The 26,554-nt window shown below is 42.3% G+C and overlaps 1 protein-coding gene across 4 annotated transcripts in view; it reads left to right on the plus strand.

Annotated features, from left to right (window-relative positions):
- Window positions 1-25,527, plus strand: part of LOC147886437 (protein ARV 2-like) — a 63,095-nt gene extending 37,568 nt beyond the window's left edge. The window contains exons 4-10 of one of the 4 annotated variants that reach the window (XM_087395799.1): window positions 461-550; window positions 14,085-14,128; window positions 14,279-14,363; window positions 16,789-16,886; window positions 18,322-18,388; window positions 22,362-22,437; window positions 25,034-25,525. In XM_087395799.1, the coding sequence (XP_087251925.1) occupies window positions 461-550; window positions 14,085-14,128; window positions 14,279-14,363; window positions 16,789-16,886; window positions 18,322-18,388; window positions 22,362-22,437; window positions 25,034-25,131 (558 nt within the window). In that variant the 3' untranslated portion in view covers window positions 25,132-25,525. Of the gene's footprint in view, window positions 1-460; window positions 551-14,084; window positions 14,131-14,278; window positions 14,364-16,788; window positions 16,887-18,321; window positions 18,389-22,361; window positions 22,438-25,033 lie in introns of all 4 variants that reach the window. The other 3 variants (XM_087395801.1, XM_087395800.1, XM_087395798.1) reach the window with 3 other exon arrangements.
- The last annotated feature ends 1,027 nt before the right edge of the window (window positions 25,528-26,554 follow it).

Here is a 26,554-nt window from a genome sequence, read left to right on the forward strand (position 1 = left end):
TAATCTCTCTCTCTCTCTCTCTCTCTCTCTCCCCTTCTACCCTTTTTGTTTTCGTTTTACATCTTAGTAAGTACTACATCTTCGAAAACATAGATGGTAGATTGTGCTTGGGTACCAATGTGAACATTAGTGTACCTTTTCTTCTAAATAGTTTTCTTTTTACTTTGTACTTTTGTTTAGACTGTCTCTCTTTCTTTATCAACATTTCCCTTTGCATGTGGTACGTGCATGCATGGCATGCGGACGTCTTTCTTACATTCCATTTAAAAAAAGTGATAAATTTGAAAATTGGATACACTTTTCTTATGATGTTATATGTATGATAATGCTTTCTCATTGGGCTACAATATGAGATATGAATCGTATCCTGTTACTTGTGAGTGCGTTAGAATTGGATATTTTACCTAGTTAAAGTGATTACTGTATTCTTTATGTAACATGGCTTGCTTGATTTGGACAGATTGTTCTTATTGACTTAATCCTTCACAAATCTGAGGCTTATCGGCATTTGTTTTTTAACTACCCCAACTTAAACAAGTTGGACATGAAGGTAAGTACATTTGGGGTTTGCTACTGGGATTGTTTCATTCTTTTAGTCAGCTCCAACAGTTTGGCCACCTCTTTTCTTTTCTTGATTGTTTTCATTTCGGATGATCTACACAGTGAGACTTTTTTTTTTGTCGATATAGTGTAGTTGCATTTCTACACATGATTTGAATGAGAAAACTACAAGGCCTCCTCATTTCCAAACAACAAATGCTGTCATTGCACTGTTGAGTTCTTCAGAAGGTCCTTGTTACTAATTTTAAAGGAAATGGAATTGTTGTGGACGATGAACTGAAACACCTGCTGACTGCAAAAGAGCACTAGTAAATTTAAACATGACTCAAGGGGGCAGTGAATGTTTCTGTATTTCAGTTATGCTCTCACTTGTAATGTTGTGTATAAAGTTAAAAACAAGGGAGTAGGCTTGCAAGAGCGGATGAGCCTGCACCTCGAGCTCCCCTTTTGACAAGGTAGTTTTGGTATGCATACTGTATAGAAATTCTCGTATGGTACAATATGGCAAATTGCATACTATCGGTTCGTGTACATAGTATGCGTGCCCCCGCTCCCCCCCCCCCTCTCCCAACCCCCTTGTGTGTGTGTGTGGTTTGTAGGGGTGCATTAAAAGGGATGTGATTCAGATCTGTCCCCCTTGCTTCAAATGTATGAAAGACATACATGAAAATCCATTTGGGGCTTTGTATCGATTTGGCACTTATTTGCGTGTACTTGCCACCTCCTTCCTCGCTATCCTATCTCAATGTTGGTTGCTACCCCTTTGTTCCTCTTCCAAGCTCTAGTGACTGCTATGGTCCATAAAACTCCTTGCTCAAGTATGTTCACCAGTCTTTATCTCGTAATTGGTTTCAGCTTTGAGCTTTCAGTTTCAAGTCGAATCTTTTTTTCTATTATTTAGTTCCATGTATGATGTGTGTACATCCATAATCAACTATGCTAGAATCTACGTGATTAGCGATGATGATTAATCATTGCATTTTCTGAACTATAGTCACTAGCATATTGTCCCTTCCCCTCTCAATCAGATAGCATTGACCAACGGTCCCTAGGGAGACAACGGAGATGAGACCTGGAGTGAGAGACATGATAGACCCGCTAGCGTGTTGGCGCAGAAATGAGGCTTGGGGATCTTCCCTCCATGTTTGTTGGACGAGGGACATAGCCGACGGAGGTGACAGTGGCACTTGTCCGATGGGGAGCTACTCCGAGGAGACCACATCGGACCATGCAAGTTGATCGACATCAGTGCTCCATCACAGGTTTTATCCCTCTGCGATGCCTATCCGTGTCAGAGCCTTTGTCTGATGAGATCCTCCTTTCTGTTCACACTCAGTCGCCTAGTGGACTTCGTTCCTCAGACATGATACAGAGGACCGTCACAATGATACTTCCTTGTAGATCTATCTTTCTTCGCATGGATTTGTATTTGTATTTGTCTTGGGTGTGGAAGCCCGCTCAGTGGCTCCACCCGTTCAACTCATTGTATCTAGTTTTTAAAGTCTTATAGACCCTCTAATCTTTCGAATACTTTAATAAAATTTCGTTCTTCTTTCGAATACTTTAATAAAATTTCGTTCTTTCTTTCTCCCTACTTCTCTAGGGGAAAAAATAATGCTTTACAAAGGGGACGTACCTGATATACCTTAAAATTTTCCCCATATGACGCACATGTACCGGTAATTGTGCTGTATGTATGGTACTTAATGCACGATACCACTTTGTTGCTTATTTGGTGAGAGCAATGAATATTAGCCAACAGAGCCTAGAATACCCTTAGTGAATTCATGCCTGTAAAAAGCATTGACAGCGATCATAACCTTTCTCTATGCCAGCACCTCTTGAAAATTCATGCTGAGCCTTGGATTTGTTATCCCAGATAAGTTTTAAAATGTCACCACCTCTATTTGTTGCCCCCTAAGAGAAATGAGTTTCCACATCGTCCTCTAATAACACATCCTGCCTACTTGGTCTTTTAGGGAGGGCGAGATTAACATTATGTCATGACCTTACAATAGTATTAATCTTAGTATTTTAGTAGTGAAGATCCGGCTCCCTATGCTGCATTACCCGAGCCTCTAACTATCATTAAACTATCTGTAGAGCATATGAGACAAAGGGCATCTTGTTTTGCTGTTTGTTAGAATCTAGATACAGCCCATAACAGACTGAATACGTCTGGACCTTCCTCTTGCATTTGTTTATGCAGCTGCATGAATTGCATTTCTATGGGAACCCCACATCATGCAAGTCCTAAGGAATCAAAAGAGCGGGTGGCACCAACTTGAAGCCTGCAAGAGACCAAAAGTTCTACTCACAACGTTTTGCCTCATCTATGGTCTCATGCAGTCTGAAAAATTGATCTATGTGGAGTAACCGTTCGTGAGGCTTATGTGGCTTCTTGCCCTTGTGATCAGATCTTACCACTTTCAAGGTTTTTTTGAGCAAGTTTACTCACTGTGATAATGATCTGGACACAAATGCAGCAAGCTTTGTGTAAGGACAATCATGAGGAATGGCCTTGGAATATATTGGTCAAGTTTCAGCGTCAATTTGAGGCTGTAATTTTAGTGCCTGTGACAGCTTAAAGGGCTTGCCATGGCTTGGGTTTATGCTGTTCCTGAAACTACTAAGCTCTATATGCTTGATTCATGTGAGGACGAGATGAATGCTGCTGAGGTTGTGGCTTTTGTTTTTTTTCAGTTGGAGTTTAGTCGCTTTCTTTGCAGGCCTCTCTCACCACATGGGGTGGGGCTTTTGTGATATGTGGGGTGGCTACCCAACTGTGAAGATTTCATGGATTGCCATGCACAATACGTATAGGCATATTCGTACATCAATGGGTTGGCTCATAATAACCTTTAGGAAAAACTTGGCACCAAATTTCAATGAGGCAGAAGTTTAAGCTTTTATTATAGATTACAATTCACTCTAAAATCCGGCTACCAAGAGGTTTTCACTAGTAGATGTTAATTTGGAGAAATCAGATTTGCCCCTTGCTGTATTTTACAAAATCAGGGTTCGTTGAATGCATTTGAAGGGCTGCTGGCGGTTTCTTTGGATATTGGAGCTGATATACCTATTGAAAATCAGAATTTGCAATGGGATTGACAAGTTTTTGATGACTCAGTTCAGCCCATGGCTGGTCCTGTCACTCAGGATGCTGTGACACAGGAAAGCTTAGCAATGCAGGAAGCTAGGATAGTCTCTCGTTGGCTGCTCCGTACTCTCACTTTCTGCACCACTTCTTGGCTGCACACGTTGTGAGACTAGAGACACAAAGGATGCTGACTGTTTTGATTCAGCTTCGGCCAGTAGTTTACTAGAAATGGATGAACCTTATTCTTTTGATGATGCACATGATAATGCATTGGATGCAGGTTATGCAAGTGGAGATTGACTCCATTTTGAAAAACCACAAAGCTTCGTGAAAAGCCTCAAAATTTTCACAAGGTAGAGCTTTGGTGAAAATATCTACCACATTTTGATGTGTAGGAAAATAGATGAAGCTGATCTCCCTTGCATGTAGTCACTCTTTGACATAGTGATAGTGTATCTCTATGTATTTTGTACGTACATGAAACACAGAATTCTGTGCCATGGCAATGGCACTCTAATTGTCAATGAGAATTGGAGTAGGCTCCTCCAATGATGCATGTAGATCTGCCAATAAACATCTCAACCATAACATTCCACTAAGGTTGTGAAAGCTGCCCTGTATTCAACTTCACATGATGAGGTAACTTACTAGCCAAGAAATGCATGAGTGTCTGAGGTAGAAACAATTACCACTACTTGACTGCCTTGTCAAAAATCACCAGCCCAATCCAGATCGTTGTAAGCCCCCTACATTGACAACAATGTGAAATGTACAAGAAAAAATATCAAACAGCTAGGGGCACTTTTTCCCTATATAAGGTTTTCCCCCCTTAACCATAGTTAGTGGGTGAGTTAGTGACCACATCTATGTAGACCCTAGTTAAGGCCCATCCTAGGGTTTAGTCTCTATGACTATCCTAGTGTATCTCCGTACCCTGTACCTTGTCCGTACAGCTCGTCAGCAGTTAGCCAGTATCATGCAGTCCCATCGTCCGTACCTCTCACCTTGTCCGTACAGCCCGTCAGCAGGCAAGCAGTACCGTACCGCCTGTCAGCAGAAGCCTTACCTCTCCCTTCGTACCCGTTAGAAGCAGCTAACTAACCCTAACTCCGAGTTGGGCTAAACCCCCAACCCAACCTGGGCGTTAGGTTAAGCTAGGGGGTTCAAACAGACAGCCAACTATGGACTACTGGCCTACCATTTCCTCCAAGTCCCCCTCAACTCCCTCAACTCCTTCAACATCCATCAAGACTCGGTACTCTACAGTTGCAGCCATGGCACCCTCTCCATATGCACGGAATTACCAACAAGAAGGATCAAAACGACCCATCCTTGGGCAACAGGATCAGATCTTTTATCTGCAGCAGGCAGTGAGAGAGCTGCGATTGGAACTTGTAGAAGTAAAGGCTTGTTCACACTGAAGTACAAACTGCTAAGAAGGAAGTGATTGTGGAAGTGGACACCAAAGCATGTAAGTCAGATATTCAAGCAAAGATTAAATAACACGAAGCTAGATGTGATAATGCGCTGAAGATCAGAATAGGGGGACTCCCAGAAGATTGGTACAAAGAGGAGGACACAGTGTGTGAAATATTGACAAAGATCAAAGCAAGCTTGCTCAACATTGTGGGTGGATGATGATGAGCAAGATGATGACCACTCCAGGCCAGCTTCTATTTTGCACTATAAAGGTCATGCTATCCTCACACTGAAGTCAAAAGATATGTGGATTAAGCTTCTTCGACAATCTTACAAGTTGAAGGGCACCAAAGTATGGATAGCAGAGGAGCAACTTAAGATAAGGCAGTTGAATTAGCTAAAGTCAGGGCTGCCAAAAAGGATGGAAAATGGGCAGTTTACCGTGAAGGCGTAGCACTAATCAGAGAGTTCAAATCAAAACCAAAAGACTCTCAATCTTAAACTGATGTATGGCTATTTACTCTTCCAGACTATCATGTAGGTATTCTAAATAATGTGGGTGGCTTTTTGCACTCCTTGGGACCTTCCATGTGCCCTTCCTAAAGCAGATGTACTAGAGGATTTCTTGCTGTCCCATAGACCTTTTGGTCTCCAGTGGACGTTAATAGACTTCCTTTCTTTCTTTCTTTCTTTCTCATTGTGTGTTGCTGAATTTCTCGATATAGCTTGCTCCCTCTTCGTGTTCTCTTGAACTCTCACTCCATTTTCCAACATTTGCATCCTTCTTGCCCTTTCTAAGTGACTGTCCTGCATCATGCTTTGGCTGAAAAGTAGCAAACTTTGACCTTCTTTTGTTCTTAGTAGCAAATGTCTTCTCTCCAATATGCATAGTAACTGATATGTTTCTCCACGTCTACTGTTCTTACAATAGAAGTCCCACAAGTTCCTGAAAGGTGAGTGTGTTTGGATTACCTCTCAGGGATAGATTGAGCAATGAGTGGAAAGACAAATACTGCTGAGAATCTGAAATAACTTCGTCAATATTCAAGATTTTCTCCTTGAGATCCTGAATTTTAGTTTGTCGTTGAGTCTCCTTAATGCATCCTTATTGAATCAAGTTACCATTTCAAAAATGAAACCCTTGCCGCATTACGGGCTCAATACATTGCTTCCAACATGTCGAGGATTACCAAAAAGCGAGCGATAAAAAACAATAAAAGATTTATAAATCCCCCATTTCAGTAGCAAAAAATAATAACTTATTCAAATGTCCATATGCTTCCTCAATGCTAGAAGGTTAAATATGCATATAACTTTAAAGCCCCTAACACTAACTTCACATCATCCATGAGACATTTTGTATGTTTAATTTCCAAGTCATTACTTGTATCAAAGACAAACCCTACTACAATCAAGTTCTATCTTTCCACTAGAGTAATTGAGATCATCAATGCAACCTTCCACACAAGTGGGGTGTTTCCAAGGACTCCTTGCATGGATTAGTCTAGATTCCATGCATATGTAAACGCTTAGCTTTTTTAACTCTATTCACTCTTGGAACAAAACCCATGTTTCTTTGTTATACTGCAAAAATATCCTTCCCTAATGATTTACTCTTACCTCCTACTAATCTTACTAATGCAACAAATTGACCACAAATTCATATTTTGGTGCATTATTTTACTAGATGGTGCACAAAGACATATAATCATCTTAAGTACACCTTGCCATTTGATTTGATATGTACCATGATCCCATTTGGAATTGTAAATCAAAAGATACAGAGATGTGAAAATATCATCTTTTGGGCCAAAACAGGGAGCACGTTAACCAAATATTAACATCTTGTAAAAATACAGGGATGTGAAAATGTTCTCTTTTGGGCAAAAACAGGGAGCACGTTATCCGTGTATTTTTACAAGATATTAATATTTGATTGTTTTGGCCCAAAAGATGAGTTTTTATCATCCCTGCATCTTTTGATTGTCAAATATAAATGGCATAATGTTATATATCAAATCAAATGACAAGGCATGATTTAGATGAATATCATGCCTTTCTGCACCATCTAAAAAAATTGCGTGCATCAGAATATGAATTTTGTGAAATTTTGTCCAATTTCTTGCACCAAATTTAAAGCAAGGTTTCCCATAATAGGGAGCGAGAAGACATTGTCTATTTTGGCAAAAAGAAACCAAATTTTAACATCCTCTACCTTTTAATTGCACTTTGTGGATCACTCTTCATAAACCCATAAAGCATGTGCAAGCAAACATGTGTTAAAAATTACCCCTATTCTTGCATTTTAACATTTTCTCAACTTAAAATTGTGACACTCCTTTATAAATCTACATATATAAATAACATTAAGTTGCTATTTTATAAATCTCCTATTAAGTTCCCCTACTAAAAAATCATAGTTACCAGCCAAAACGGAAACGGAAGAAACGGAAACAGAAGAAACGGAGTTTCCGGTCCCCGCCAAAACATACATAATACAATTATCTATACTTGAAGCTTCAAGCATCAATGCATCATTCATGCCTCTATGATTCTAAATTCTTGAATGATGCTTCAATAATCTGAAATCAACATGTATCATGACTAACAAGTTTGGCTTACAAGAATTTGAAATTTAGAAGTTTGAAGTACTTTAAACTTAGCACACAAGTTGAAACTTGAAAGCATCCAATGTCGAGACTCCATAGATGATCATGATTCATGATCCACAAATTTCATGATCATGACTATGAGTCATGCAAGACTTAAAATAAAAGCACCCATGGATGATATAAAAAAAAGCAGCTGCCACCTGGCACCAAGGTCCAAAGTATACTCAGTAGTAAGTACTGTATCTAGGAATCAAGATGCATCATGCTGCAGCCTACAGGCTGCATGCATGATGCATCTGAAGTGTCATGACTAGGAGTAGGCTAGCACTGTAGTCTGTACAGTTGTAGTCAAGTGACAAGGACCAAGGTACATCACTACTGATCATCTGCATCATCCATGGACTCCTCGTCATCGTCATCCTCTGCCTCCTCAGATGAGCCTGAGGCATTTGTGTCACTGTCTGAAGAAGAATCATCAACATCAGGATCAGGACCATTGGGTGCAACTGAAGTACTAGCACAATCTCCAGATGGTTGAGTGTATGATCGTGTGTGGTGTGCTGGTGCTGACAGCTCCTCATACAACATGGTGTATATGTCCAGCTCCTCCCGTGGGATATCTGGTATGGCCTTCATCTTCTCCACATCCAGCTTGTCTACATTCACTTGGCGAGGTTCGGGGCAGCCGGCGGCGAACTCAAGGAGACGGAGGTTACAATGACAAAACACCAATCGCTCCAATTGAGCCGTGCTCAATCTGTTCCTCTTCTTTGTGTGAAAGAGGGCCCAAGTGCTCCAGTTCCTCTCACAAGGACCGGAACTGCAGTCCTGTGAGAGAACACGTATAGCAAGGCGTTTCTGCCATAAGCCAATTAAACAGAATAAGTATCAGGAACTTGATAACTTTAAACATATTTGTAGTAGATAAAACTTCAAATGACTTAACGACTAAGCTCTAACTAGTGGCGTTGTAACTTGTCTCTTACCAAAGTAGGAGTACAGTTGCCATATTTCTCCCACCAGGAGACAGACTGCAACTGTGTCTCTCGGAGCCTAGCCGTAGGTCAACCAAAGGAGAGGCTGTGATTGCGGAACAATAGAAGTTCATCCTCCATTCTTCGTTGCATCTCCAAGTCACCACCCGTCCAATTTTGTGGATACTGTTGCATCCCCTCCTCCAACTTGTCATTCTCATATTGCTCTTGACTGCGCCAGAGGGGATGCAATACATGTGCCACCGCATGGATTGGGCGGTGTAACCAATTCCACTACTTATTCCATATAGCACGGATGGACTCAATCCTAAATCATGCCACAAGAAATTGGAATGCATTATGCATGCAAAATTCATAGACTATAGATAATAGTACATACATAATATATATTTGAAAATTCTAGGCTTCATGATAACAAATTGCAATTTAGTAACTGCAATAATTATACATATTACAAAAGTAAAAAGTATTACTTATCAGGCGATAGGGAAGTGTTTCTGTTGAGGGCCTCTCTAATCTTGTCCATAAACTCGTACAAGAGTCCTAATGTGCTTCCCTCCATGTCCGTGATGCGAAGCACCGTGTAGATAGGATTAATCGATTTGATTAATGCCTCCGCCTGATTCCACCAAGACTCATCCATGATCATGCGGAAAAATTTGATAGACTTTGCTTGGCCTCTATCATCCCAATCTCCCCACTCCCGAGACACAACCGTGCACAACAAGCCCTGGCGCACTCGCACAAGCCTCTCCACCACTATGAACATGTAAGCAAACCTTGTGGCTGGAGGTTTCAATAGCTCAAGGTCACTGTAAGCCCGATAGATGCTAAGGACTTTGGGTCTCTTCGTGATAAACTTCACGATACTGCGGGCTGTGGAGAAGATGGCATCAATCCAAGGTATCTTCCCTAGGTCCTCGATCAAAAGATCAAGGCAATGTGAGGCACAGGGTGTCCACACAATCTTAGGGAACTCATCTTCTAACATGGCACCCATTGACACACAATTGCTGCCATTATCTGTCACCACCTGCACCACATGCTCAACACCTATCTCCATAATGGCTGCCCGTAAATGCTCCCAAATATACAACCCTGTCCCGCACTAGCATCCACACTAATTAATCCATGTGGCAAGGGTGTTCTTGTAGCACTAGGACCCGCGCTCGATGTAGTTGATGTCCCTCTACTTCTCTTTGCAGAACCCAATGTACTGGCATCATCCAATGGCTCAGTGTCAGCAGCCTCTTCTTCATCTTGCAGCCCTTGCCCTCCAATTTTTGCAGCCAAGGATGCCATACGCACATGCTTCCATTCTGTTAGGCAACCTTTCACTAGAGTAGGCACGAACTTACAAGGTCCTACATCCTTGCTGGGAACACCTGCTAGATGGTCTTTCACCCGTGTGACAGACCCCGTTCTGCTTACCCCGCAATAGTTGCATCTCCACTTCTTGGAGCCACCGCCTCCTTTATAAGTTATAACTATCCAGGAGGGAGACATGGACCCAATAAGCATCTCTCGGCATTGAGGAGGATGGAGAGGTGAGAAGGAGGATGGAGAGGTTACAAGTGAGAAAGGATGGAGAGGTAGAAGGAGGATGGAGAGCTCAGAGGTAAAAGAGGATGGAGAGGTGGAAGGAGCCTGGAGGGTCAGAGGTAGAAGTGAAGGAGGATGGAGAGGAGGAGGATGGAGAGGCTACAGGTAAGATTAAAGAGAGGATGGAGAGAAGAAGGATGGAGGGATGGAGAGCAGGCTGCCAAGCTGCAGCTTGCAGGATGGAGAAGATGGAGAGAAGGATGGAGGTCTGAGGAAAACAGGATGGAGAGTTCAAGAGCAAAGGATGGAGGGATGGAGAGAGCTTAGAGAAGGTGGAGAGAGCAGCAAGGATGCACAGAAGGAGTGCAATGGGTGGGAGGCGGCGAAAAAAGGAGCCGGGCGGCGAAATCGCGATTTTGGGGGTCTAGGTCAAAAACAGGCTTTACTGAAGAAACGCCGTTTCTGTTTCCTGCCAAGAAACGGCCGTTTCTGGCAACTATGTAAAAAATACCCCTCAATACACTAAAGTGCTATGTTACATGTTTATGAGTGACCCCCTGGGGTAATTGCTAAACCCAAATGGGGTCATGTTACAATAGTTCTTAACTTTAGACTACTCAATTTCAAGAAATGTGACACATAGCCAGCCTTTTGAATACTTTCTACTTCAAGCAATTATTTTATAGAAAACTTAGATTCTTTCTTTCCTTGCTTGATTTTCCAACCACTTCAACTAATTGTCGCTCGCTCTATTGACTACCTCCAACATGTTCATTTTTAGACTCTTGCATGACTTGATATGAGAAATAATGAACCTCTTAATTGAAAGTGCAAGTAAGGACCAGGCCTGTGCATCTCATGCATCCGGTCATCTTTGATCTAGTGTTGGTGGAGTAGGTGACAAACCTTCAATTGACTGTCCACCACATCCAGTACCTCGACCAGCTCCTTGTTGTTGCAGAGGAGTGGCAGGATCTATAGCTCTAAGAAGGGCTTCATTGCCTATCATGAAATTCCAAAGTCCTTTTGAAACCAAAAGACTTTTAATCATAAAGGTCCAAAGAGAATAGTTGGTGCCATCCAACTTATCCTCTTGAGCGATGACTCCGAACACATCATTAGGGTTTTGAGCCATCTCAGATATATACCCTAAAAACGGGCATGGAATCACTCTGAACAGATCGCCCTGCCCAGAGATAGCTGCATCTGCTCAAAAACAGTGAAGAATACATGCAGAGAATGAGTTGTACACTTCTGAAACGGCTGGAAATGATTGCAGGAGGTGGCAGCAGTCCATGATAGGGCTATATGACTGCTGTACGATAGTCGTACAACAGTCCAGGACAGGGCTATACAGCTGCTATATGATAGTCGTACAATAGTCATGATAGCTGTAGCAAAAAACACCTCGAAATGCTCCCCAATGACCTCAACCCGATGAGAAGCTGAATATAAAGCATCAAATGCATTGAGTATAAAATGCATGTGGTTGAGGAACTTATTGCATAATCTCCATCATTCATAAGATGTGTGACTGCTCCCATCTATTGTGACCATCAAATTTACTTGTTTTGCAAGAGGGGCAGATTTAATATGGTCATCCCGTGGGGACATCACATCATAGCCAAAGAGTGTGTTGATGTGATGTGTTGGTGTGTAGTACTAGGAGATCTAGTGATAGTGATTGTGTGAGTCATGAGCTTGTCTCATTTAGAGATGATGAATGAATGAAAGCCTTCATGGATTCTACATTTGTCTACCATTTCTTCACTCCCTAGCCTCTCTCTCTCTCTCTCTCTCTCTCTTTCTCCCTCACAACATGTTTCTAACATGGTATCAGAGCAGGTCAACCATGCAATACCTGCCTTGCCACGTCATCATCCCCCTAATTCGTGTCTAGCTGCTCCTATCTGATTAGAATTTCTGCACAACCGCCTCAGTTCTGGCTCACCTTCCCTCCGTTTCCAGCCTGCCTACTACCTCCACATCTTGCCTTCATTGCCACCGCCATTTGGGATCACGTGGAGCAGTACCCAGCCCTTTGACAGCCTTCCGAATTCTTGGTCGATACCTTGCAGCCACAAGCGCTTGCACATGTGAAGTATTTCGGCTGGCTAGCACGTTTTCCAAGAGACGCCTGCACATGAGCTGATTCAGAGCTATTTCATCGCCGTTATTAGGGTTTGCAGGCTGTTGCAGCAAAAGTCGACCATCTGTGAGCATTTATAGCAGATTTTCGAGGTTTTTTGGAGGTTTTTCGACCTGTTTTGAAGCTGCTGCTTGCATTTTTGAATTGTTTTGGAGTTGCTGCTGCAGAACCGCCTTCAACAGAGCCGTTTTTGGGGCTGCTCCTAGCCTCTAACTCATCTAGAATGGCCGATTCTTGAACTGGTGACCAGCTGGTGCATTTTGGTCCACCTGTACCTCTACTACAATATCTCGGTATAGCTTGGAGCTGGTTTGCTGAAGCACTTCTCAAATTTCGAGTAGTATCATGGCATTTGGTGTCTCTCCAACTACCTTCTTGAGGATTTCGGACTTGCTACAGCACCCAGAGCAGTCCTCACGCCCACAAGTGCTCTTTCCTTGGCTCATTTCTGTGTTTTGGGGCATCTACTTGCTGCTCTTTGATTCAGCTTGCTGCCTTGTCAATTTCCTTGCGATGGAAATATTCCATTATTTGATTTTGATTGAGTGTGAGGATTTCCATGACGAGTCCAAAATTTGCTACCTTAGTTTGACACTATGGAGCCTCATCCTTGTTGTGAAGGCTCATCAGCACCACTTTCAGCTAGGGAAGAGCAGGATGATAGAGCACTCGCGCTTATTGGTGTGAGGTTGGTCAACAAAGTGCTCCATCAATTTAACCTCACTATTGACCCGAGCAGGAAGTTTCATCTGCTATGTTGCATGATCTATTCCTCTCTGAGGTGGTAGATGATGCGTAGCTCTATGTGTTTTGGTGTTGAGTCAAATAAAGGTTCTCAGCCTTGAGTTGTCCCTCTAAATTGAATGTATTTGGAGTCAATAAGAGGTATGTGCAGAGAATGAAAAGCAGCATTGACCTCATGTATTATCCGTTTTGTGGACACTGCATCATAAATCTTCATCAAACGCATTTGCACCGATGCATTTGTCCATCTTTGAAAATGCTTAGGGATGAGAGATTTATGAGATGTCAACTGGGGTAGTAAAATGGTATTTTTGATGACAAGTGCTCGTGTAGTCTTATCCCCATCGGATGAATTTGTGCAACTAAGTATATAGGTACCCTTCAGATATTTCCATGAGTTCGTTTGCGAGATCTTTAGAAGGGAAATCAAAGGGTACAATGGCAATTGTATGATAATGCATATTGGTGAACTAAGTTTCTAGGGCTATGGCTAGGGTTCCATATATATATATTATTTTATTTTTTTTAATTTTTATTTTTTGCAAAAGAGACAGGATTCCATATATAACTCAAGTCAGTTAGTAATTTTCAATGTTGTTGGCTCATTGTGGAACACAACCTTGTGTCTTGCTTCTCCACTATCTAGGTCAAGCGTGTTTGTCACACTCTACACTGATCTTTTATGCATGTAGCTGCATGTAAGGGAACAGTAGTATCAGGATAGTTTCTAGTTGGGCTGATCGGATCTTGCATCTATGTGCTTCATCATTGATCTCATTTATTATTTGCTTTAACAGTCATAGAAGTTTCCTAACTGGGCTATTAGACCTGTCATGATTGCAGCAAATTTGCTGAGTATTATAACTGTCAAGATCTATTGTAATTGCAGATCAGATTGTATAAATTCTGCATGACACAATGCTTGCAAAAGAAAGACTCTTATATCCTGTCCTTCTTGGCAGGATCTGATTTGGAAGACAAGTTTACTGCTTGTTTTACTGGATTCATGTATCCTTAAAGGAGTGTATCATCTGGATCCTGTTTGCAGCATCTTTTCATTTCAAAATATAGAGACAGATCAAAGAGCACAAAAGAAGGTGGCAAGGGAATGCGTAGGGATATCAATTCCTTGTATATGAAGTCCTTGACTGTGTATATGCAAACAATCATTAATTGGTGCAGGCAAAGTGGATGCTGTGAAATGGGATAGCCTTTCAGCTTTCCTTTTGACTGCTGGAAAGGTAACTACTTTATTGAATGTTTCAGCCATTCTCTCATATTGTGCTGACTGTTTTGCAATTTTGAGTCTGTTACTTACTAAACTCTTCAATGTATAAAGAGTTGGGCCTTCACATATACTGTCCTCTCTTTTTCTGTATGCAACTTTCTTGTTTGTTTGTTTTTAAAATTGGAAAAGTACTATTGTATGCCAAAGCTACAGGTGTCCCTGAAAGAGCCTGCCACTTTGCTTGAGAAGGCTTTTGGGAAGTCACCTCTGCATCTGTCTGTTTGTTTTTGGAGGACGTGTGACTTTATCGAATTCCAATTAGTCCAATCTATGCACCTCATCAGGGTGTAGAGGAAACACTGAGTGATTAGGAGTTTCCTGTTGGGCAGATCCAGTTATCATTTCTACATATCTGTCTCTAGATGCTCTCGAGGGGATGCAGGACATATATAATGCTTTGTGCTCCAACTTCAATAAATCAATGCTAGCAAATAAGATTTGCAATTGTTTAGCCACAGTGATACTTATATGCCAGGTGGCTGAAGGAAGAATGCAATATTCACAGCTCTGATATCTGTTTATGATGCCTCTATTGGCATTGTGTCAGCCTTGGCAGGTGTCCTAAACAATATCTACAATTGGTAAACTAGTGTTGTTGAAATTTTTGGAGAAACCCCATAACCAACTTTGTTGGCATATTACATCCATGGTTGTTTGGCTGGTACAGTGTTGTTGAGCTGTATGAGAAATCATATTACCAATTCTTGTAGGCGTATGAAGATTGAACAGTACTCACAAAGGATCTACCTTCTAAAAAAGCTACCATGAATTTTATTTGAAGAAATGCTTGGCAGTGAACTTAGCTAGAGTCGAAAATGGTGACCATCCAACCAGGTATATATCATCAAAGCATTGGAAGGCCTATAGAGTTTTAAGCTGCCTTTAATCTATGTTGGCCAATGAAAGAGAATTCTATTAAGGACGAAAGAAGTAAGGTATTACTCAAAACAAGGTTGTACCGTATGCTAGGTACCATACACACGGTACGAATACCTGTATATTGCATCTATGGAAGGTATGTAAGGTATGTTGGCTTTGTAAATTATTATTTTTTTCTCCCAAAAAAAGGGAGAGAGAGGGGAGGGAGAGAGAGAGAGAGAGGGGGGAGGGGAGGGGGGGTAAGATAACATTTTAGCACCTATAGTTGGAATTTTAAACCCACAAATCTAACATTGTAGTCCAAATGACATAAACACACAGTTTCAACTTTAAACCCACATATTTAATGTATCATGTATCATGTGACATGCCACAATCTAATTTATGAATGATCATCTTATGGAGGCGAAATCTCCATCAATGATTGTATTACCATCACTATCATACTCAGGCTCATGGATCTCTACCTCTTGTCCAACCTGCTCATCCTCATCCTCTGAGAATGCATCCTGTAGGGGTAGAGGTGTCTCCTCAGTCTTTAGTACAAACCAGGTTGAGGAGCTACCTCGACGTATATATCAGTGCTGAATAGCCTGAATTGCAACACTCCCCCTGTCACATCCCCTAGCCGTGCATCTACCTCTGGTTTGCGAAATTGCAGGGATTCACTGCGTGACCTTACATGAGCTCGAGTCTTCATCACTCATCTGTCCACCATGAGCAGCTTCTGATATGGGGAAGCGTATAATGCCTCCTCCTCATCAGTGGCGACAACATAAGCATATGCTTTGCTCAAGTCAAGCTTTGAGACGTGCACCCAAAAAAGAGTAAAGACTTATATGATATAGGGAAGAATATAATGCCTCCTCCTCATCAGTGGCAACAACATAAGCACATGCCTTTTCAAGTCGAGTTTTTGAAATGTGTAGAAATAGCATAATGTTAGTAGGAGTTTCTATCATGGATGCCACGTTTCTATTCTCACTGCTATGAACCTTTCTAAAAAAGGCAAGATTTTAATTGATTGATTCATTTACCATCCATGTAGACAACAAAGCAACATATACACTGCTCGTATGCTGTTTGAGCAATTCCAGGTTTAAATTTTTCTTAGAGACTGTGATCTGAAGAATTGTCTAAGTTTTAGAAGAATGTTTAGAGCCTAGTGTTGGCAAGCTGGTGAGACTTTCAGGGTATGGCATAGGAAACAATTGGCCCTTACCTTTTTGCAAACTGTATTATGAGGCTTTTTATGTTTCTCTTCTTCTCTGTCTCTGTTTAGTGCTTATAGCTTGTTAAATCCAACTGCATAATGAATAGCGATGTTATCCTTCAACTGTCATTCATATTCATTCTCCATGGTACCCAGAGAGTCCAATGAAAGCAATGGCTTGATTTCTCTTTACAAAGAACACATCTTGAGCAAAGTTTGATATCTGTTGAGTCTTGGAAACACAATATATTTACATGTAAGATTGATTAGAGGTAAATGTGTGCAGCTGATGGCCCTCGTGATAGTGCAGAATTTGGTATTTCTATCAACAACCTTGATAGCCTCACTCTTTCTGATGCGAAGTGGATCTTCTTGGAGAATGAGGTATGGTACGAGTCTCATATCATGAGATCTTGATTGTTAATGTTTTCCTTTTCATGCCATCGAGTTAACCAATTTAATCCTGGATGGTTATGCTGCTTTGTCTGATTTCTGTCTGGATATGTGATTAACATACTCACTCATCCATTTTCATGTCAATCGGGCACACAAGCATCCCATTGGGATAAACGTATGTGCATGCATGGAACGAGGCACACACTTGACAATCATCTTGAGAATATGTATCTTTTATTTTCATCATCAATCCATTTTGTTTGCAACATCATGTTACCGGTTCTGATGTGAATATTGGCCCTCGATGTATGTATTTTACAACAAAGTAATCAGCTGCTTTGACATGGCATCCGTGAAGAACTTCCATCCGGTTTGTTTTGGCAGTGCTTCTGTTGGTTATGGAAGGCATCTAGTCCATGGTTTTGGTTGTTAGTGAGCTCCCGCCCTTTGAAGTTACATATAAGTTTGGCCGCTAGGGATCATGTAAAGGGATTTTTTGGCTAATAAGGCCAAAGCAAATGGGTGATGCTCTTTGATTGCAATGCTGAGCCACTGGAGCAACATTCTGATGGCTGGCACGAGAAGATGCCCAATTCACATTGCTGGAAGTTTAATGTGTATTCTGCCCAATGTACGCCATATGTCAAAACAAGTATCTTCTACCATGTACACCATGGTCATCAGTGCTATGCCCCATGCACACCATTTGTCAAAACAAGTATCTTCTATCCATTTGGGAGTTTTGTCAAAACATTAACACTTGTGAATACTGATTAAATAGCATATATTATTTGTAACAAACACTCCTGGATCAAATCGTGCATTCCCAACTGACTCTGAGACAGGTAGGAACAGAGTAGAGACATTCCTAAAGGTGAGGGTCTGTGATATATTCTTCCTATCCTTAGGGTATGGCATGTGATGGCATTACTCTGCTTCATTGTCTCTTCTTAGAAAGAGATTGGGACTGGGACCCAACTTTGTTGTTGAGGGGTCCGTAATATATTCTTCCTATCCTTAGGGTATGGCATGTGACAGCATCACTCTGCTTATCTACTTAAAATACACTTTTTAGTGCAATTAAAAATTAATGAGAACAAAATCCTAATAAGATTTTTGGAAATTGTATTTATCAAGATTGTTCATGCATCCATAGTGATGTAAGTATGGGTGATAATGTTGAATCTTTTATTTTCTTTTTGCAATTAGAGCCTAATGAAGTCAATTTTCTATATTTTCACTTGATTTATGTTTTTGGAGATAGAAGTATAGGAGTTTAAAGGCCCATGCTACTAATCAAGCAATTAAGTGTCAGGGAACGACTTAGACTATTATGTAAAAATAATTTTGGCCAAAAATGTTGTGAAGAGATTGTGTACTCATTTCTAACATTATGTCCCTTTTCTTTCCATGATGCGGGAAGGTGGACAGATTTATTACTCTCATTGCTCCTCTCCAGCTACTTCAAGTTTTTTACATTTGCGATGATGGTATGTTATTTCTAAACCTGCTAGGCAAGAAAGAGTTAGTCCAATATGGCTATATGATGTAACATTTTCTTTCCTGACGTTGTCCAATTATTCAATGACACTATGGCAAGACATTTGAATGAAGCTTTTGGGGACTTCATTAATATGTTTAACAGCCTAGGTAGATTATTTTGTAATCTAATGTGAGCGACTCTTGCTAAGAGATAAACAGGGAAGCAGTGGTGGGATGTGAAGAGTTAAAAAGATTGGAATGTTTTTTTCCCCCATGAAAAAGACTTCTATTAAGTATGAAAGAAACCCATGTGAGCAAGCTCGAAGTGGAAATACATCATGCTGGGCATGAGGGAAAAAAATACTCTAGAGGAGTAAATTAAAACTAAGAAAGAGCTGGAAAGAAACCAAGGTTGAGGCGAAAATGCCACCTTGACCTTGCTGTAGTCTCTGAGAAAAAGGGGGAGCCCCTCTATTCCGTAAGGAATATAACCCTCCTGGTAGAGGCTACCCGAGAGGGTCCCTGCATGCTCGCCCAACTGGCCATCAAAGTGTGAATGGGATCAGCCCAAATACTGGCCAAGGTGTGGGAAGGGTGGACCTGAGATCCATCTAAGGCCTCTGTGCATTTGGCCCTCCAAATCTGCCAAGCGGTCATACTAGCCGGTTTCTTCCAAGCAGAATCCACATTAGCATGTACTAGTCTATGGCGGGAAATAGGCACATCCTCCAGAGAGCAAGGCTCGACTAGGTGTCGTTGAATGGAGATGGCCCAAGAAGCATCCTGCCACTCATAGAAGATCTGAGATCCTGACAAAGAAAGCCAAACCACTGAGCTCCAAGTCATGAAGAAACGAGAAGAAACAAAAGTACTGAGGATCTTGGCAGCCCCTATCCATGTGACTCTTGCATGCTTGCAGTCCCATAAGCGATGATGAACGGACTCCTCCGCAGACGAACACCTAGGACAAGTGGAGTCTGCCCCAAACCTGGACCTCCACTTGTTCACTACAATTCTTCCATGAATAGAAAGCCAAAAAAATAAAGTGATATTTCTATTTCTTCGGGATTTTCAGAGCCTCCTTCAAAAGACTTTCTACATATCTGCAGAAACTTGATAACTCTCCCAATGAACTTGATAACTCTCCCAATGAGGGGCTTTGGAAGGTCTCCAACCTCTACAACTGATCTGGAACCTCTTGGCATTAGTGACCGTGTAACCGAAGAAAGGGAGACTCTTCTCTTGGTTCCATGCCAGAATCAATTCCCACTCTCCGGGGTCCCACTGAAGATACTTTATGGGGACTTCTTCATAGAGCCACAACCTCCATGAACCTTAGATAGAAAGACGAGGGCTTGGATCTATATGCCAAGCAGAGTCCTTGCCCTGTTCCACATAGCCTATGATCCTGACAAGCTGAAAAGGCATGCCCAAAAGAATATCACCTGAAGAAATAGACAGCCTGCCACCTGACTGTACATCAAAGACCAATGCATCCTCCTGTGCTACCATAAAAGCAATGACCTGAAGAGGAATGCCCGTTCTCAAAAAAGCCCCCATTTACTGTGAACAAACTACAGGCGTGCCATCTGTATCCACCCAATCATGGGGTAAGGCTGCATCTATCTGAATGCACTTCCTTTGAGGTGGCTAACCAAAGTGCTTGGTCAAGGAGAGGGGCTACCGTTGAGTCAGGGGGAGAAGCTGCAGCCATGGAAGCAGCTGGAGCACTAGTGCCCTGGACTGCGTGAGGTGCAACATCAGTGGGGCCAACCAAAACGGGAATATCCAAAGCTCCTGAGGGGATGGCGTCCTGGACGGTGGCCTCTTGATATGGAGGGGGTGTAGGCCGCACACGAACCGGAACCCATTGGGGGGCAGGTGGAGGCGGTACCGAGGGAGCACTCTGTCGAGGAAGAGTGCTCTGAAGTGGAGGAGCTGTACCAGCACCTTGTCGAGGTCGAGGAGGAGGTGCTGGAACTGAACTAACACCCTATCGAGGTCGAGGAGGATGTGTTGGGACTGTACCAACACCTTGTCGAGGTCGAGGAGGAGGTGCTGGAACTGTACCACCCCACTGTCGAGGTCTAGGGGAGCTGCTGTACCAAAAGGCTTTTCTTTTTAGGGCATTCCCTGGCGAAATGCCCATCTTGTCCTGCAGATCCTGCATTGCTCCTGTCTGCCCTGATCATCTAATAAATTAGGGTCTAGAGTGAGGATCCTAACTCTAGGAACCCCATCAGACCTGATCGCCTCTGCAATTGTCAAGGGCAAACCAGGGAGGGGAGGGATCTCAGTGACAATACCAAGGCACTCCCCAATCACCGGGAGTAAGCGATGGTAAACTTGGGGGAGACTGGGAAATTGGACGAAAAAAGAAAACCCCTGATTGGCCTCCTCCACAGGGTCAAAGCAAATATTGGAGATGCTGGAACAGCACTAGGGCTCTGCTCATGATTAGTGTTAGGGATCCTGGTGACCATGAAAGCTGCCTGAAAATCTGCAGATGTGGCCCCCAATCTGCTTTGTGCTTCCTGTACGGGAGCAGTGTGCTGAAATCTGTTGGGAGGCGGTCTAGGGATGCGGTGTAGAAATGATGCCATGAGGGACTCAAAGTTATGTGTGAGCTTGGTCATGAAGTGGTCTGTCTCGATGATGCTTCCAGGAGGGTGCCTTGAATGGGGCATCTTGCTATGCCCATGGTGGCAGTGCTTATGCAGGTCTGGCATGGTTGGGGAGCCAACTGGGGATCCCATGCTCAACGCTCTTCACATGACAAGGAACGTCGCAAATTGTTCACTTACTTGGACAGACATTGTGAATATTCGATGGCATTTTTTCTCGTGGTTTTGTTTCCACAGAGGATTGCTTGTTTATCTTTTAAGTTGTCCATGGAAGGTCATACGATGGCAGAATGTCTTCCTCACTTTTATATTGCCATCACTGGGGTTCTCTTGAATACAGGTGACGAGAAGGGTGTCATGGTGCATGTTATCACCCACCCCTTTCCCCCCTCTTCCTTTCCTTCTTGCTAAAGCTTTACCTTCTTATTTTGCAAGGTGCTGGGGGCCTGAGTTTGCAGTTCAGGTGCCAATGGTGGCCATCCAGTGGGACTGTGTGGCTCTGCAAGATAGTCTGGCCTTATGTGCGAGGTGTGGCTACTTGATTGAAAAACACAGTGGGGTGGAGTCCTGTTTAAGTGTTTTTTTTTTTTTTTGGGGGGGGGGGGATTTCGGTACTCTTTAACTAATGGTCACCTTTTCAGGAAGTCTCTTTGCCACCCAATCCCTGACGTTGGACAAAGCTAATGTGATCTTCGTACTTCTGATCAGGCTATTAGAGGATTTCTCTGTGGGTTACCTGCATCACAAGCAGATGTCCAAGATTCCTCTAGCAGCAATGGTCAGAGCTCTCGTCCATGGAAGGAGCATGCTCTGGTGGCCTTTAAAGTGTAGACCGTGTCTTATTGAACCAGCCCATGCCACCAGCCAAGCACGCTTGGGGAGCTGGTCATGGAGACTTCTTCCTGCGATTGAGTTTGATCAACATTGCTTGGAGTTGCTCCCTTAATGTTCTGTGTAAACAGACTTTCCACTGCGTTGTGTTAGTGAGTTTTCTTAAGTCTTGAAATAGGTTGGGGTTACTCTCTTGCTGTCATGATTGGCTTGATATGATGATTGGCGTTGCTGGAGTTGCTACTCTCTTAATGCAAGATTGGCTTGATGTCTGTTGTACCTACACATAAGGTTTTTTCCTACTTCACTGTTTGTAAGCCTACTCTTGCATTTAATGGTCCAATGGTTCTCCTGTTTGCATTTTGGACAAATTTGCTGTGTATGTACTGAAAACTTTGTCAAACAAATGCCGTTTAGGTATACAGGGGTTTGTCAGGCTATAATATTTGTCATGTCCTATGCTCCCTTTAAGCACATTTTTCTTGTATTTATAAGGCTGTTATGCTCAATGCTGAAAAATGTGCAGGTGTGGGATTTCTCTCCTTTTATGATACATATAATTGAGATGTTTGTACTATCTTCGAATACAGTAGCCCTCAAAGGTAATTGCACTCAATTTTCTTTGCATTTAATTATCCACAGAGACACGAGTATTTTTAAGGTCCATTGTCAATTAAAATTTGAAATAACAAATTGTGTCTTTTTCATGAAGAAAATAAAGAAATAACAAGTTGTCGCTTTAGGAATGTGTCCTGGCCTTCTTTCTTTCTGTTTACATTTTATTCAGTGGTAACTGCATATAGTTTATATTTTCCTGTGTAGCTCCTTAATCTTCTTAAATAAAAAACTTGTATAAATGACATTTTCCTCAATTTCTCCTAAAAGAAAAAATTCCTTTGTCTCTCTATCTTTTCTGGTTTGGTGCTTTATGTTGTGTTTTGATTAAGTGGAGTTCTGATATGGATGATTCTGAACTTTAAAGTAGGTTGGTATGCAGCTACAATGTCTTTAAAAAGCGAATCTGAGAGACAAATGCATATTCATGAACAAGGAGGGCTTGTAGACCGAGTTTATGAAAACCACTTCTTCAGGTTTGTTAGTTTTTGCATGATAAGCTATTAAACCATATGTATAACAACTGTGTAAAATCATTTATATGCTATTACAATCATAGAGAGCACAATTTGCCAGTGTCCTCCAAACTTGCCACCACATTAGCTTATCTGCCCTCTCCAGTACCCAACGGAGGAGAGCGAATATCTACCACAGGTACCATACCTTTGTAGACTCCCATTGACGTGTCTCATTTCATGCAACCAGTAAAAGGCTGCTACCTACCAGTCGTAGTGATGCCCGGAAGAACTGATACTTAGCAAGAGAGGGATCACCGAAGACCCGATGGCTGCAGTCCTTCCAAAGGGTCCATAGAGCCCAATAAATGAGCCCAGTAAAAAAGAAGATAATATCCCTGCCTGACGGGATGAAAACCGAACAAACCCATTGAAGCTCCGAACAACCACACACTTATATTGGGGTAAAAGAACCAACAACCACACACACACACACACGTCCAATCTTACAAATTATTTTTTCCCTAAAAAGCATACGAAAAAAGCCCCAAGGGCTCGGGCTGGTCTTTCTCCAGCCAATCTGTCTGCTGGTGACAGGAACAGCAGCCTGCCAAAAGGGCCTGGTACCTGCACGGCGGCCCAATTATGGCGCACTCCTAACTTGCAAACCAGGACCATACAGCGCCTTCCACAAGGCCCAAAGAGCAGCAGTGAAGTGGATGACCAGGCGGGCAGGGGTGCGACGATCAACAGCAGCAGAAGGAAAGAAGGGGGAGGAAGATAGGTGCAAGGGGGATGCCCGAGACCCATGAGCTGACTGCTCACGGGCTGAGCAGACGAGGAAAGAGGAAGGAGAGGGAGCTGCATGGGGAGGGGGGGCGGGTCAGGGGTTGTCAGCACAAGGCCTTGAACGACAGCCTCAAAGTAGCCTCTGTGCAGCAAACCAGCAGGACTAGGAGAGGAAGGCCTAGCTATGAAGACTAATACGTAGATTGAGACTTGGAAGAGGCCTTGGGCAACTGCCTCAGAGAAGCCCCTGGAGGGGCTAGAAGATAAGGCTAAGGAGGAGCCTAGGTACGAAGCTAATAAGTAAATTGAGACTTTGGAAGACGGTTTGGGCCATATTTTCCAATAAATCCCAAGTAAATCTATGACTGGATGAAATGGCCAGCCCTGTGCAAAGTGCAGAATATGCCGCTGAGGAGGAGAACGTACCAACAAAGACCACAAGGCGGGAGGAGACCCACAACGAAAGTTAACCTGAAATCTTCCTCTAACCCTATGGGATAACAATGTTCAATCACAAAGCTGCCTGCTCTCTTTCCTTGTAACATCAATAAACATTGAACGAAGAAATTTTGTGTTGATTTCAAGTTCCTGATAGATTTTAGTGTCTACTCTGATTATTTTGTGTGTAAAGTCCTCCATAAAGTGCATAAAATCTATTTCACTTTGGTAGAAGAGGAGTGGGGGGATCTTCCCATCAAGACTGGATTCGTCTATGCTAAGCTCTGTCGCAGCAGTCAAGAAGTCTGGCTGCGCTAAAATTCACAAAAGGTAACTTCAACTTCAGCTTTCAATTATGTAGAAAGGCTTGGCATGTCACAGTTGGAACTGATTTCTGGCCAATGGTATACTAGAATCGAAAGATGGCAGCCTAGGATACACAAAATCAGAGGCAGTAGGAGTAATTGGGTGAGGATGGAAGAACCAATTTGTCCACTACATCGACCCATCAAAATTAGCTCACACAATCTGGACGTCAATGGAAGTACTTTTTGGTTCTCATATGAAACAATCAAAAGCGTTGCTGAAGCCAACATTATTTTGTATTCAAAAGAATGCATTTGGTCCTGCCAAGAATCCTGTCATCTTACTAGAGGGATGTTTGTGGGGAATCTACATGCATGGGATCTAGATTATCCTGCCTTCTTGTCTTATAACGATATCTTCTAATGCTTGTAACTGGTTGTCCCTTTCTTTGGGACTTCTTTTTGTGACAAATGGATTTCATTAAAAAAGGTGTGTGTGTGTGGTTTTGTCAGTCAGAAAGTCCTTGCATTTTGTCCCTTTTAACTATTGATTTGGTTTTTGCTTTTTTTTTTAAACGTTTTTTTTTTTCCTGCAGTGATGATGAACACAACAACTTCCCTAGCTGCAGCCATCATTGCTGCAGGTGCCTTAGCAAGATTCTTTGTTGGCACCTTGTTGTGGTTTTGCCGTTAAGGCACTCTTTTGTCATTTGAGTTATATGAAATCCTGTCTTCAATCGTGATGCCATATGCTGCTCGTACAGAAGGAGATGAGTTGATGAGTTGAACCTGAATGCAATTCTCCAATTTTTTGATTACCTGGTTTGCTTAATCCATTTATGTACATGTTCTTCATCTTCTGTTACAAAATATATTCTGGAACGTAATAGACGAAAGTGAGAAATGGCCATCTAGGTACTTGTAGGTCTTTTTGTAGCTTCAGACTACAGTAATCTGGTCCTTTGGGTCGAAGGGTTGCGAGAATTGTTAGCGATCGGAATATTTTTCCTAGTGGGCCCTTAGGCAGGATTCATGTCTTGGTGGTCACTTCAATTTTGTACAAGTTTAAAACTAGCTTATTTCCATAAAAGTGTATTGTATTCTGTGTGCTATCCCGGGAATCATTCAATTGCTCCTAATAGCTTATGCTTGGACACTAACAACTCAATTTGCTTTCTGTGTCACTAACTGCTTTCCAACGTTTGTATCAAGGACGATGGTAGCCATCTGTAATATCAATTCTTTCTTTGGTAAGTTGTGGTCTCTAGAGTTCACAAAGATCCTAAAGTATAATCCATGTGTTGCATTGGTTAATAAGAGATTAGTTGGTGTCTAACCCTAAGGTGGGGGAACCTTAGGGCGGCAGTTCAGACTACAAGTAGAAATCTGAAACTGGGATGGGTTTTGAGGCGGTCAGAGGACATGCAGAGGGAATAAGCTGAATATAGGTTCTACTGTATTATGTTCACTTTAGCAGATAGCATAGGATGGATCTGTATAAAAGTGGAGCTACATTCATTGGTCTTTGCGAGCACTCATGGCTTCTGCCCCACATTACTGAATCTCCACTTCACAGTTCAGGTTGGCTGGGGCCACGCTTGTGCTGAAGGGATTAGTTGAGTATGCTTTGACTCCTTAGCTCAGGGGTGGGTATGGATTTGCCATATAGCTAGGAGCAGGTCACATCCTCAACTAGAACATGTCAATGCGATCATCAAATTCTTCATTCTCGGGTAAAGGGCTCAGCTGAGTGTTCTATTACATCTTGGCTTTCATCTTGGGGGAGAGCATCATGGGATGCACCCTATAGTGGACTATCAATTGTGAATGGTGCATATGGAGTTTGTGGGCTTACCTAGTTGTGTGCATGGATTTAAAGTGGAATGCTCCCAACAGCTCATGCATGGCTGTCTTGGACAGCAAACCAATTGCATGTGACATTCAACATCTTGCAAATGATGAAAAAGCACTATTTTAAAGGGGAAATGATTCAGTGTTAGAGGTTCTTGTGTTTGTGGATGCTAACGTGAAATTGGTCTTGATATTTATCTTTTACAGGAATTAAACCATGTCTTTGACATTCAAAGGTGATGTCCTAGCCTGTCGATACGTCCCCC

The sequence above is a fragment of the Dipteris shenzhenensis genome, chromosome 24 (genome assembly GCF_047967505.1).
Source record: "Dipteris shenzhenensis isolate YYH24624 ecotype China chromosome 24, Dip_SZ_1.0, whole genome shotgun sequence".
Lineage (NCBI taxonomy): Eukaryota > Viridiplantae > Streptophyta > Polypodiopsida > Gleicheniales > Dipteridaceae > Dipteris > Dipteris shenzhenensis.